At 49.6% G+C, this 15,200-nt stretch overlaps 1 protein-coding gene across 1 annotated transcript in view; it reads left to right on the forward strand.

Annotated features, from left to right (window-relative positions):
* LOC149433031 (cadherin-1-like) overlaps nucleotides 1-15,200 on the forward strand; it is a 77,028-nt gene that overhangs the window by 48,986 nt on the left and 12,842 nt on the right. Inside the window, 5 exon segments of the mRNA XM_089664737.1 lie at nucleotides 2,792-2,920; nucleotides 3,516-3,698; nucleotides 5,097-5,341; nucleotides 12,502-12,644; nucleotides 14,067-14,291. Of these exon segments, the coding sequence (XP_089520863.1) occupies nucleotides 2,792-2,920; nucleotides 3,516-3,698; nucleotides 5,097-5,341; nucleotides 12,502-12,644; nucleotides 14,067-14,291 (925 nt within the window).

A 15,200-nucleotide genomic window follows, 5' to 3' on the forward strand; every position in this document is an offset into this window, starting at 1 on the left:
GATCCCCTATTGCCCGGGGGCCCCATGATCCCCTATTGCCTGGGGGCCCCATGATCCCCTATTGCCTGGGGGCCCCATGATCCCCTTTTGCCCGGGGGCCCCATGATCCCCTATTGCCCGGGGGCCCCATGATTTGTCAGTCCGCCCCTGGGTTGGATCATCTGGTGGAGGAGACGACTTCCAGACAAAGTCGTCCTGAATGAGCTGCCAAAGGGAATCCTTTTTGAGCAACCTGCAGTTCATGACGTCTCCATCAGGGCAAAGCAACTGGATTTCCAGCAGCATCCGCTCCCCTTGTCTCCGCCCCCCCCCTCCATTCAGGAAATATCTGGTACCTCGCTGTATGGAGGAGCCTGTGACCCGGGGCCAGTCAGTGCTGTCACATGGGGAGTCCATGGACTTGGGTAAGGAGGTTGCAGTAAAGAGAACCTGTCCCTTTCCCTTGCATGGACCAAGCTCAGGTTCACTTCTAGGTGGCCGTACCCCGAGGGGTGATATTTGTCGGCCTGTTGGGGAGTCCTGGGGGGGGACACGTCTAATGGATGGAGGCCTTTCTGGAGGTACTTCCAGGGACATGCACACAAAATGATTGTATTTCGGACACATACAGTGCAGGAAATGTGTATTTGCCCCCCGGCTGATGCTGAATGTTCGCCCCTCACACAGAAATGATCGGTCTAACAATGGAATGTTCGCCCCTCACACAGAAATGATCGGTCTAACAATGGAATGTTCGCCCCTCACACAGAAACGATCGGTCTAACAATGGAATGTTCGCCCCTCACACAGAAACGATCGGTCTAACAATGGAATGTTCGCCCCTCACACAGAAACGATCGGTCTAACAATGGAATGTTCGCCCCTCACACAGAAACGATCGGTCTAACAATGGAATGTTCGCCCCTCACACAGAAACGATCGGTCTAACAATGGAATGTTCGCCCCTCACACAGAAACGATCGGTCTAACAATGGAATGTCCCCCCCCCTCACACAGAAATGATCGGTCTAACAATGGAATGTTCGCCCCTCACACAGAAATGATCAGTCTAACAATGGAATGTTCGCCCCTCACACAGAAATGATCGGTCTAACAATGGAATGTTCGCCCCTCACACAGAAATGATCGATCTAACAATGGAATGTTCGCCCCTCATACAGAAACGATCGGTCTAACAATGGAATGTTCGCCCCTCACACAGAAACGATCGGTCTAACAATGGAATGTTCGCCCCTCACACAGAAACGATTGGTCTAACAATGGAATGTTCGCCCCTCACACAGAAATGATCGGTCTAACAATGGAATGTTCGCCCCTCACACAGAAACGATCGGTCTAACAATGGAATGTTGGCCCCTCACACAGAAATGATCGGTCTAACAATGGAATGTTGGCCCCTCACACAGAAACGATCGGTCTAACAATGGAGTGTTCGCCCCTCACACAGAAATGATCGGTCTAACAATGGAATGTTCGGTGTAACACTGAGAGACAGAATACAACAACAAATTCAGCAGAAATGCGTCTAACAAATGATGACGGATCTGCATGTTCATGAGGGAAAGAAGGATTTGATCCCCTATCATTCAGCAGGATTTCTGGCTCCCAGGTGTCTCTCATACAGGTAACAAGCTGAGATTAGAAGCAGTCTCTTAAAGGGAGTGCTGCTAATCTCATTGTGTTACCTGTATAAAAGACACCTGTCCACAGGAGCCATCAAACCATCAGATTCCAAACTCTCCACCATGGCAAAGACCAAAGAGCTGTCCAAGGATGTCAGGGACAAGATGGTAGACCTACACAAGGCTGGACTGGGCTACCAAACTATGGCCAAGCAGCTTGGTGAGAAGGTGACAACAGTTGGTGCAATCATTCACAAATGGAAGAAACACAAAACAAGTGTCAGTCTCCCTAGGTCTGGTGCACCATGCAAGATCTCACCTCGTGGAGTGTCAATGATCATGAGAACAGTGAGGAATCATCCCAGAACTACACGTGAGGATCTTGTCAATGATCTCCAGGCAGCTGGGACCACAGTCACCAAGAAAACAATTGGTAACACACTACGCCGACAAGGACTGAAATCCTGCAGTGCCCGCACGGTCCCTCTGCTCAAGAAAGCCCATGTCCAGGCCCGTCTGAAGTCTGCCACTGAACATCTGAATGATGCCGAGGAGGACTGGGGGGAAGTGTTGTGGTCAGAGGAGACCAAAATCCAGCTCTTTGGCATCAACTCAACTCGCCGTGTTTGGAGGAGGAGGAATGCTGCCTATGACCCCAAGAACACCATCCCAACTGTGAAACATGGTGGTGGAAACATTCTGCTTTGGGGGTGTTTTTCTGTTAAGGGGACAGGACAACTGCACTGCATCAAAGGGACGATGGACGGGGCAATGTACCCTCAAATCTTGGGTGAGAACCTTCTTCCCTCAGCCAGGGCATTGAAAATGGGTGGTGGATGGGTGTTCCAGCATGACAATGACCCAAAACACACGGCCAAGGCAACAAAGGAGCGGCTCAAGAAGAAGCACATTAAGGTCCTGGAGTGGCCTAGCCAGTCTCCACACCTTCATCCGATGGAAAATCTGTGGAGGAGCTGAAAGTTCGAGTTGCCAAACGTCAGCCACCAAAGCTTAATGACTTGGAGAGGATCTGCCAAGAGGAGTGGGCCAACATTCGATTTTTAGACCGATCATTTCTGTGTGAGGGGCAAACATTCAGCATCAGAGGGGAGCAAATACACATTTCCTGCACTGCATGTATCCATGAATGACCTTCCTCTCCCCTGCAGCTGTATCCTGTGTACACTCTGATTGTCAAAGTCGTGGATCAGGAGGGTTTTGGATATATAACCACCGCCACAGCTGTGATCACAGTAACAGACGCCAATGACAACGCTCCGGTATTTGATCCCGCCACGGTGAGTGTGCCACGTTCTGCCATGATGTATCGCTCTGTGTGACTCCAAGCCGATGCTGGAGGAGCTGCCAGCGTGGAATCCAGTGTCCATGATTCGGCCATTTTGTTGAGGTCCTGAAGTGCAGATTAACCACTAGAATGTTTTACCCCCTTCATGACAAGGGCATTTTTTGCCATTCAGCACTGCACTACTTTAACTGGTGATTGCACGGTTGTGCAACACTGTAACCAAATCAAATTTATAGCTGCACGTTAATTCTTGTTGCCAGGAGCCATTTTGCCATAGTCCTGTATCCTGGGTCCCCTGTGTAGTGCTCTTAGGGCCCATTCCAACTTCCAGGTTCCTCAAATGCTGCCACATGTCCTCCTCTTGTAGTCCTTCACACAAACGCCATCTAATATCCATTTTGTAGGGTTTCCATTGACAGAGGCCATCTTGTTATGGTCCCGTACATGGAGGCCATCTTGTTATGGTCCCGTACATGGAGGCCATCTTGTTATGGTCCTGTACACACTTTGTAGAGCCCCTGACAAATAGTTGTACATTCATGGAGGCCATTATGTTGTAGTTCTGATGTGAAATCTCCTAATTTCAGTACTTGGCGAAGGTCCCTGAGAACGCAGTGGGGTACGAGGTGACGCTGCTGACGGTCACAGATGACGACGTCCCCAACACAGACGCCTGGACAGCCGTGTATAGGATTGTTAAAGGCAACGAAGGAAACCAATTTGGCATCACTACCACCCCGGACAACATGGGGAGGCTGACCACTGTGAAGGTGAGCCGACTGTCCTTCTGTAGAGCCGGACTCAGGAATCAGCCGAATACTTTCATCTCCATCGATTCCTGAGATGTACACAACTGTGCCGCTTGTCCCGCCCCCCGCCATTGTCCCGCCCCCGGCCATTGTCCCGCCCCCCGCCATTGTCCTTCTGTAGAGCCGGACTCAGGAATCAGCCGAATACTTTCATCTCCATCGATTCCTGAGATGTACACAACCGTGCCGCTTGTCCCGCCCCCGGCCTGTGATTGGACAGTGAAGGAGAAGCAGCAGACTGATGAGCTCATCTATGTCACTCTGCTCTCTCCTCCAATCAGCGTGTTGCTTCTCCCTCTCCCAGTCTGAGCTCTGCTGTACAGGGACTGATGCCGGGTGTCCTGTTACCTGAAGTTCAGCTTTCATGGACAACCAGTGAGTATGAATCAGTAAGGACAGGATGTGTTCCCTGACAACACAGAGCTCTGCTTTTACTTCGGCCTCACTTGTAGACTCGCATTAGGAAATGAATCAAAATGAAGAAAGTGAAGGAAGCAAAGCCTGCCTATGTAATACGAATCCATTCACTAGATCAGTGGTCTCCACAATGTGGCCTTTGCTTGCCTTTATCCGGCCCTCGGGACACTATTCCCCCCACTGACACCAATGATGGGGCACTATTCCCCCCACTGACACCAACGATGGGGCACTATTCCCCCCACTGACACCAATGATGGGGCACTATTCCCCCCACTGACACCAATGATGGGTCACTATTCCTCCCACCGACACCAATGATGGGGCACTATTCCTCCCACTGACACCAATGATGGGGCACTATTCCTCCCACTGACACCAACGATGGAGCACTATTCCTCCCACTGATACCAATGATGGGGCACTATTCCTCCCACTGACACCAATGATGGGGCACTATTCCTCCCACTGACACCAATGATGGGGCACTATTCCTCCCACTGACACCAATGATGGGGACTATTCCTCCCACTGACACCAATGATGGGGACTATTCCTCCCACTGACACCAATGATGGGGCACTATTCCTCCCACTGACACCAATGATGGGGCACTCTTCCTCCCACTGACACCAATGATGGGGCACTATTCCTCCCACTGACACCAACGATGGAGCACTATTCCTCCCACTGATACCAATGATGGGGCACTATTCCTCCCACTGACACCAATGATGGGGCACTATTCCTCCCACTGACACCAATGATGCATTGTGTACACTGATGCCGGGACGATTTCTACTCCAACAGTCCGGCCCCCCAAGTCTGATGGACAGGTAACTGGAGCCCCGCCTATGTAATGAGCAGTGATAATAATCGATGCATTAGATCGAGCTGCTCCAATTCTGGAGAATCTAACCAATCATTTCCTCCTGATTGCAGGAACTGGACTTTGAAACGAAGAGACAATACATCCTGTTGGTTGTGGCCACCAACAAAGCCAACTTTACTGTCCGGCTGACAACTTCAACCGCCACCGTGACAGTGGATGTGGAGGATTTGAATGAGGCTCCGGTCTTCGTACCGCCAGTGAAGGAGGTCACTGTCTCGGAGGATCTGCCGAGCGGCCAAGAGGTGGCGTCCTACACGGCTCAGGACCCCGACAAGGCGCAGATTCAAAAGATCACGTGAGTGGTGATTGTAGGATTTCTGTTACTAGAACCCGACATCCTTCTACATCCATCATCCTTCATATCTCTACATCCACATCCATCATCCTTCATATCTCTACATCCACATCCATCATCCTTCATATATCTACATCCATCATCCTTCATATATCTACATCCACATCCATCATCCTTCATATTCTACATCCACATCCATCATCCTTCATATTCTACATCCACATCCATCATCCTTCATATTCTACATCCACATCCATCATCCTTCATATTCTACATCCACATCCATCATCCTTCATATTCTACATCCACATCCATCATCCTTCATATTCTACATCCACATCCATCATCCTTCATATCTCTACATCCACATCCATCATCCTTCATATATCTACATCCACATCCATCATCCTTCATATCTCTACATCCACATCCATCATCCTTCATATATCTACATCCACATCCATCATCCTTCATATATCTACATCCACATCCATCATCCTTCATATCTCTACATCCACATCCATCATCCTTCATATCTCTACATCCACATCCATCATCCTTCATATATCTACATCCACATCCATCATCCTTCATATATCTACATCCACATCCATCATCCTTCATATCTCTACATCTACATCCATCATATCTCTACATCCACATCCATCATCCATCATATCTCTACATCTACATCCATCATCCTTCATATCTCTACATCCACATCCATCATCCTTCATATTCTACATCCACATCCATCATCCTTCATATTCTACATCCACATCCATCATCCTTCATATTCTACATCTACATCCATCATCCTTCATATCTCTACATCCACATCCATCATCCTTCATATATCTACATCCACATCCATCATCCTTCATATCTCTACATCCACATCCATCATCCTTCATATCTCTACATCCACATCCATCATCCTTCATATCTCTACATCCACATCCATCATCCTTCATATATCTACATCTACATCCATCATCCATCATATCTCTACATCCACATCCATCATCCATCATATCTCTACATCCACATCCATCATCCTTCATATCTCTACATCCGTCATCCATCATCCTTCATATATCTACATCCACATCCATCATCCTTCATATATCTACATCTACATCCATCATCCTTCATATATCTACATCCACATCCATCATCCTTCATATTCTACATCCACATCCATCATCCTTCATATATCTACATCTACATCCACATCCATCATCCATCATATCTCTACATCCACATCCGTCATCCTTCATATATCTACATCCACATCCATCATCCTTCATATTCTACATCCACATCCATCATCCTTCATATTCTACATCCACATCCGTTATCCTTCATATATCTACATCCACATCCATCATCCTTCATATATCTACATCTACATCCATCATCCTTCATATATCTACATCCACATCCATCATCCTTCATATTCTACATCCACATCCATCATCCTTCATATTCTACATCCACATCCGTTATCCTTCATATTCTACATCCACATCCGTTATCCTTCATATATCTACATCTACATCCATCATCCTTCATATATCTACATCCACATCCATCATCCTTCATATTCTACATCCACATCCATCATCCTTCATATTCTACATCCACATCCGTCATCCTTCATATATCTACATCTACATCCATCATCCATCATATCTCTACATCCACATCCGTCATCCTTCATATATCTACATCCATCATATTCTACATCACATCCATCATCCTTCATATTCTACATCCACATCCATCATCCTTCATATTCTACATCCACATCCATCATCCTTCATATTCTACATCCACATCCATCATCCTTCATATTTCTACATCCACATCCGTCATCCTTCATATATCTACAACTACATCCATCATCCTTCATATTTCTACATCCATCATCCATCATATTTCTACATCTACATCCATCATCCTTCATATATCTACATCCACATCCATCATCCTTCATATTCTACATCCACATCCATCATCCTTCATATTCTACATCCACATCCGTCATCCTTCATATATCTACATCTACATCCATCATCCTTCATATATCTACATCCACATCCATCATCCTTCATATTCTACATCCACATCCATCATCCTTCATATTCTACATCCACATCCATCATCCTTCATATTTCTACATCCACATCCGTCATCCTTCATATATCTACATCTACATCCATCATCCTTCATATTTCTACATCTACATCCATCATCCTTCATATTTCTACATCCACATCCATCATATTTCTACATCCATCATCCTTCATATTTCTACATCCACATCCATCATCCTTCATATTTCTACATCCACATCCATCATCCTTCATATATCTACATCTACATCCATCATCCTTCATATATCTACATCTACATCCATCATCCTTCATATATCTACAACTACATCCATCATCCTTCATATATCTACATCTACATCCATCATCCTTCATATTTCTACATCCATCATCCTTCCTATTTCTACATCCATCATCCTTCCTATTTCTACATCCATCATTCTTCATATTTCTACATCCATCATCCTTCCTATTTCTACATCCATCATTCTTCATATTTCTACATCTTCTCAGATATAAAGTGCCGGCCACACAGCTCAGCCAAGAGCTTGGCACAGCCACAGTTGGTGACACCGGTGTCACGTATCTGTGAGCCCAACAAGGACCACCACCGGCCAAAATGGTTTATTTTGTTTTGGATGGAGTGGGAAAGGGTTTGAGCCTCTGTCGGATTTCATTGCTGTCTGTGTCCCCGCTGAGGAGATCCCCTCAAGACAGGAAATGATAAGAAATCTCCTCAATGGGGCCACAAGACAAAACCAAAATCACCTCTAGTGCTCCTCCCGTAGGAGCCGCTGGATCGGAGGGGTCCTCTGTTGTTTGGCTCCTCCTTCTCCAGACTCTCAGCCCCTCTGACACACCAGGCTGTACAAACATCCAATATCACAGGAAATCACTGACAGCAACACTTGGCGCTCAGCAGCAACCAAAGTCCCGGAATCATACTGCCACCAGCGTATCCATGGCGATTATTCTAGGACTTGACTGACTGCTATGTGTTACGGATCCGCCAGGTGGCACCTCTGGCAGCCCACTAGGCGGAATCACCCGGAGCGTGGGGTCTAAGTCCCGGTCTGCGTTTTCACCAGGGCCCCTGATGGTGGGGATGGACTTGGAGCAGAACCGGGACCAGGTCACGACCTCCGAGCAATACCACCCGTGGCAGAGGGAGCCTCCGTGGATAGAGGTAGGACAGAGTAGAGTCAGATGTGAGGAGGCCGGCAGGACCTGGCAGGATAAACCGGCGGTTGTCACCGTGGGAAATGGCGTGGTACTGAGACAGTAGGCAGAGAGTGGTCAGGTCGCACGCTGGGTCAGTTACCGGGGTCAGTCCGCAGAATGGTCAAACAAGCCGGGGGTCGGGACAGGAGAAGGCAGCGTAGTCAGGGACAATCCGGGTCAATCACAGGGGAAGGCAGCGTAGTCAGATAATCCGGGTCAGGGCAGGAGCAGGCAGAACGTCAAACAATCCGGGTCACAATCACAGGAAACACAGGTATCAGATCAGACCTTGCGGCGATTTATGACAGTGCAGGGCATCTTTAAATATCGCGCCCTGCACTGCCATTGGCCGCCCAGGACACGCCCCCGGGCTGTCATTGGTCGCCCGAGGCGCGCCCGCGGCTCCTACTGCGCATGCGCGGCCTCCTGTCAGCCGCGGCCCGCCGGGATCTGGTGCCTGTGTCCCGGCGTGAGCCGCCGCTATTGCGCATGCGCCGGGGACGGAGCCGCGGCGGACCCTGACACTATGTACTGTCTATAAAAAACAATTGTAGAAAGAGTGTGACGGGAGTGACTTTTGGGGGTGGGGGGACCCCTGTATCATCTCCCCAAATCATTATGTTTAACCCACCCTGTGCCTGTTAAGGGGTACAGGGTGTGAATGTGAATGTCCCGGTATTGTGTATAGTGTTGTCCTTTGTCTAGGCCACATGGCTGTCCATTGTCCGTTTACCATGTGCTCCCCCCATTGTGCTGTGTCTTCCTGTCCAGAGAACTATTATGGGATGTACTGTTTGTATTGGTGTGGGGGTTGGTCAATGTCCTTTGCCACATGGTTGCATCCCATTGTTCTGTGTCTGGTGGGATGGGGAGGGGTGATGAGGTGTTTCCTGACTATACTGTAGCCCTTCCCACTGAGAGGGCGGGCTGATGATGTGTTTCCTGTTCCTGGTTGTGTTTCCCCGCCCTCTGTATAAAACATGTTGTTTGTGTAAAATAAAGAGTAGTTGGCTTCCTGTTTTAGTAAGAGCTGGGTGTTGTCTATTTTCCTGAGGGATTCCGAGGGTGTGGTCCGTGGATGGTGTTCGGACAGGGGACGTTGTGCTATAACGGAAAAACTCAGTGCGGTCTGGGTTCCTGTTCCGTTACATTGGTGGCAGCGGTGGGATTGTGCTTCCAACCTGTAAACACATCCAAACCATCACCGGGATCCAAGAGGAGGAGAGACAGATACCACCCGCAGCTATGGAAACGGAGGTCTTATGGCGGATGCAGCAAGTGCTGGCTTACCTAGACGATCCGGTTTCTACATGGGATGAGCTTGGATGGAGAAACGCGTCTGTCCAGCAACTGGATGAGGGTGTGGAAGATGGAGCAGTCGGCGCACCCCTCCAAGTACAGATCCCAGAATGCATGGATCTAATTGATTTTTTCAATGGAGGACGTTGTGGGTGATGAGTCACCTGCCAAAGTGCTGGCACTGGACTCAAGGGCCACCAGCCCGTGCCCTGGACATTTAGACATTCCAGGGATTGGGGATTGTACTGATTTTTTTTCTGAGGAGGAACCAGCCGGGAAGCCGCCAGCTGAAGTGCTGACAACCGGACAGAGGGTCCAGGACCTCTGCCCCACACCTGTGGTAGTCTCAGAGGCCCAGGGTGAGAAGGGAGAGGAGGTTGTTGTCCTCCCTCCCCCACAGTCAGCCAGAGTGGAGGAAACTGTTTTCCCTCCCAAGCCAGGATCTGTGCACCAGGGGGACAGTGACAGAGGAATTCCATCCCAGCAGCAGATCCACAGTCTGGGAGGGGAGGAAGCCGGCCTCCCTCCCCTACGGTTAGCCGGAGCAGATGTGGGGTCCCCAGCAGAAGTGCTGGCAACAGGGCAGAGGGCCGCTGACCTCTGCCTAGCAACTACAGCCACCACCTGGATACCCCAGGGATGCTGAGCAGTTGGCCCAGATCCCCCACAGAAGGATGAAGGCGGCCCAGCCACCCTGTCTTCTCTCCAGCGGCTGAGAGGATTTCCGGGAGAAGGACCAGTCCGTACTTCTCCCCAGCGGCGGGTATGTTCTACGGGAGAGGCAGAGGTTGGCTGGGTGAGTAACGCTTGGTGGGGGACAATTTGCATGGGGTACTGTGTGTGGGCATTGAGGGACTGGAGGTGCAGACTAACTTCAGAGTACATCCGTCTGGGATATACTCCTGTGTTAGTCTCCTGCCGAAAGGGGAGATATGTGACGGGAGTGACTTTTGGGTGGGGGGACCTCTGTATCATCTCCCCAAATCATTATGTTTAACCCTCCCTGTGCCTGTTAAGGGGTACAGGGTGTGAATGTCCCAGTATTGTGTATAGTGTGTTCCTTTGTCTAGGCCACATGGCTGTCCATTGTCTGTTTACCATGTGCTCCCCCCATTGTGCTGTGTCTTCCTGTCCAGAGAACTATTATGGGATGTACTGTTTGTATTGGTGTGGGGGTTGGTCAATGTCCTTTGCCACATGGTTGCATCTCATTGTTCTGTGTCTGGTTGGATGGGGAGGGGTGATGAGGTGTTTCCTGACTATACTGTAGCCCTTCCCACTGAGAGGGTGGGCTGATGATGTATTTCCTGTTCCTGGATGTGTTTCCCCGCCCTCTGTATAAAACATGTTGTTTGTGTAAAATAAAGGTAGTTGGCTTCCTGTTTTAGTAAGAGCTGGGTGTTGTCTATTTTCCTGAGGGATTCCAAGGGTGTGGTCCGTGGATGGTGTTCGGACAGGGGAAGTTGTGCTATAACGGAAAAACTCAGTGCGGTCTGGGTTCCGGTTCCGTTACAAAGAGAAACACAGGAACAGGAAAGGGGCTTGTAGGGTGCTTAATGGGAGGGGCAATCCTTTACGTTGTTCTTTTGGTGGCTATCATTGGGGCCCATTAGGAAGCATTGGTGCACTTGACAACAGTCTTGATGAAGCAGCATGCAGTACGGTGGCAGCAGAGGGTCAGTATGGATGGGATATACTTCATGTCTTTCCTGCAGTGACTCAGTTCTTGCTAACAGTGATGGGCACTGAGTCCTCTCACCAGTCCCTGTAGTGCCGCTGGGGGGGGGGGAGGGCGCCCACTGCCTCTCTAGGATGCCTCTGGGGTCTCGCTGTGGGAAGCGGAGGGTGAGAGGACACTCCAGTCTCTCTGTGGCAATGGGGAGTTGTGATCACTTTGGTCTGTGGTGCGTTCCTGCTGGTCTGACAACAGGCAGTGGATGTGCAGTCCTCAGGTCTTGTGGCACCAAGAGAGGGAGGTTTCCTTGGCAGTTCAGTAAAAGCCATCTCACCACTCCCTCTGCTCCTCAGTGCCTCTTGGAAACTGTGTCGTTTAAAGGGTCCAATGGTCCCCCAGTGTATGGCTGCCATCTTGAACTACAACTCCCATGGTTCTCAGTACTCTGCATGGAAGTCTATGGTCTGGCTTCTTGATGGCTCTCCCCCTGCTGGCTGGAGGGGATAGTGCAGCATAAGATTCGCATCACAGTAGAGTAACAACATTCTCTCCTCCTCTATGTTAGTCAAGAACCCGGCTACACAACGGAAACTTCCAACAATATTCGTATTGTTCTCCTCCCTGTCCTGGTGACAACCGCACTCCGGGCACTGGATTGACATTTTTACCGAAAGCTACAAAAATTGCTGTACTTTGTCCCGTTTTTACATTTGCAGATTGTTGGATGTGACAGATTTAGTCCGATCGATCGTCTTGCCTGTAATTTGTGATAAAGCGATCAGTGAAATATATCCGACCCCAAAGCTTAGACGTTGGTGATGATGAACTTTCTAAATGTTTTCCTGCAGCTATAAGATGGGCAATGACCCGGCCGGGTGGCTCAGCGTGAACCCGGAGAATGGAATCATCACAGGAAACGGACAGTTGGATCGGGAGTCCGTGTTTGTGAAGAACGACACTTATAGAGCCATCATCTTGGCTGTGGACAATGGTGAGTCTCCGAGGTCTCTGGACGATCGTTTGGGGATTTGTATGTTATGTGGTCGGGACAAATGACATACAAGGGAGCACACGGCTTCATGGCAGAGGGGGGATGGTAAAGGTGGTGGCATCAGATCATCACTTGGAGGTCTTTCACCCTCTCCATATGTCTGGGTGACCATTGTCACCGGGATGGGAGGTGATGGGAGATCCACAGGACTACATCAGCCATGGGAGGTCTTCTCACAGCAGCCTGGGGCCGGCCATTCACACCACAACCAGAACAAGTCCTGATCTGACACATTGACTTCATCACAATTCTACATTCCCAGAAATATATTATAAAGGGCAGAACTTCTCTCCAGATGCTCCTCTTACTGCACTCTAATGGTCTCCTTCACTCTCCGGCCAAACAGAACATAAAAAACTCCCTTTAGCCCAGTTATGCCGATATTTGGAAATCCTTAATGATAAATAATCGATCTGTACATCCCATAATACACAGTGCAAGCAACGCCTGCCAACTAGTCTCTCCTCTACAGGTCTAACATATTTCAGGCATTGGGGGCCATAAGGGCAATTGGTTAGTCTGCTTACAGGAGGGAGAGCACATGGGGTGAGGGGGCAGGGTCATGGATAAAGGGGTACCACCAGCCCTCCTGTACAGGGCCCAGGCCAGCAGGGGGGCCCAGACAACTGCATGAAGCAGGGAGGGTGATCGACACGATGGGGGCGGCAATTCCTGGAACCGATCCCCTGTATGGATCTCTCTGCAGCAGCTGAAAGCCGACTTCTTCTCCTCTCCCTCCCACTGGCTTTCAGCTGCTGCAGAGAGAGCTGTACAGGGGATCGGTTCCAGTAATTGCCCCCCCCCGCCTCACTCATCACCCTCGCTGTGCACCATATGTTTCCCCCCTGCTGCCTAGGCCCCCCCCCCGTGTGCCCCCCACCCCCGCAGTGTTGCCAGCTTCCCTCCTCTCCTTCCCACCAGCAGCTGCAAGCACACAATAGGGACCTTCATGATGGAGGGTCCAGAAAATAGGTCACATTTACCAGGCCCTTTCTTTCCTGAATGAACACAATGAGTGATCGGTACTGATCACTCACTGTGTTCATTCATAACTGAAGCATAGTAAGCAGTTTTTTTGGGGGGGGGGCTGTCAAGTTGGGTATACGGGGCCCCGTGGTTTCTAACCGTAGCCCTGGGGTGGGGTTTGCTGGACAATGAAGGATTATGGGGGTCCTCACTGACCGTCCAGCAGACGGGGGATGGTATGAAGAGCTGCAGGACCAGAATGGTGGTGTTACTCTCTGACCGTGTAGGACGTGGACAGTTGCAGACAATGCCGCAGATGCTGTAGATCAGCCGCCATACTGTATGTGGATCTCATGATGGAGTCGAGTTCTTTAATATATATTGTGGTTCCTCCAGGTTCACCCCCAGCCACGGGGACCGGCACCCTTCAGGTCAGACTTACAGATGTGAATGACAACGGACCGTATTTGGAATATCAGGATGCCGTATACTGCCTGAAGAGTCCAGACCCCATATCCATTAATATCATTGACAGAGATCAGCCCCCATATACCGACCCCTACAGGGCAATGCTGAGTCGTGAAGCTCGTGACAACTGGACCATCAGTGTGGTGGATCATAGTAAGTGTCCATGTTCAGGGTTCTAGTGGCTGGAGGTGCATTCTAGATGCATCACATGGCTTGTTTTATGTGACATTTATTCTCATTAAGCTTTGTATCAGGTGAATGATTGGCGTATTTAGGTTTTGTGTTGCCCCAGGCAACACAGAAATCGTCTGCCCCACAGACACCGACCAACCCCCCCCCCCCACACCTTCCTCCTCCAGCAGAGAGAGCCTGACATTGCTGACATCAACCAACAACACCCCTGCCTCCCACCCGGGAGAACCTTTCAACCCGCCTTCCCCCGGCGATAGAGAAACAGACACTCATCTTCACGTCTCCGGACATCCTCGGGAACAGGAGCCAGGCTCTACATGCACCATCAAGCAGCCCGCAGCCTCTCTCGGATCCCACCTGGTCCCCATGCATGTCCCTTTTTCATCCCTTCTTCTGGAAGGAGGTGCTGCCCCCCTGAAAAATGCCGCCCTAGGCAGGTGCCTTGTTTGCCTTGTGGTAAATACATCCCTGACGTGAATGAGTAGAGGAGTTGTCATCATGGTCCAATGACAGAAATACCTCATTCATCCAAAACATATTACCTCACTTATAGAGGCAAATCACAAAGTGCTTCATCGATGGTATATGGTCCCAACATGACCCTCCTTCATCCTCGGAGCCTCCCCACTCTGCTTTATGGGCTGTTCCCAAGATGGTTCGTTCCTCCATCTCCAAATGGTGGGAATGTCCAAAAGTTTGCAGATTCTGCATTCGGCTCTACAATTTTCTCTACTCATTAACGGGCACAAAGATTACAAAGAATCCACAAGAGGCCTTACTAGGCCGCCCAATTGTAGAAGCTCCGCGATGCGCGAGGAAACGGGTCTCTTTTGTCTTCTTGGCGACAATAGCTAAGTCGTGGAAATCCCT

Source organism: Staurois parvus, unplaced genomic scaffold, assembly GCF_062004578.1.
Source record: "Staurois parvus isolate SC_StPar_1 unplaced genomic scaffold, SC_StPar_1.0 ptg002015l, whole genome shotgun sequence".
NCBI classification, from domain to species: domain Eukaryota; kingdom Metazoa; phylum Chordata; class Amphibia; order Anura; family Ranidae; genus Staurois; species Staurois parvus.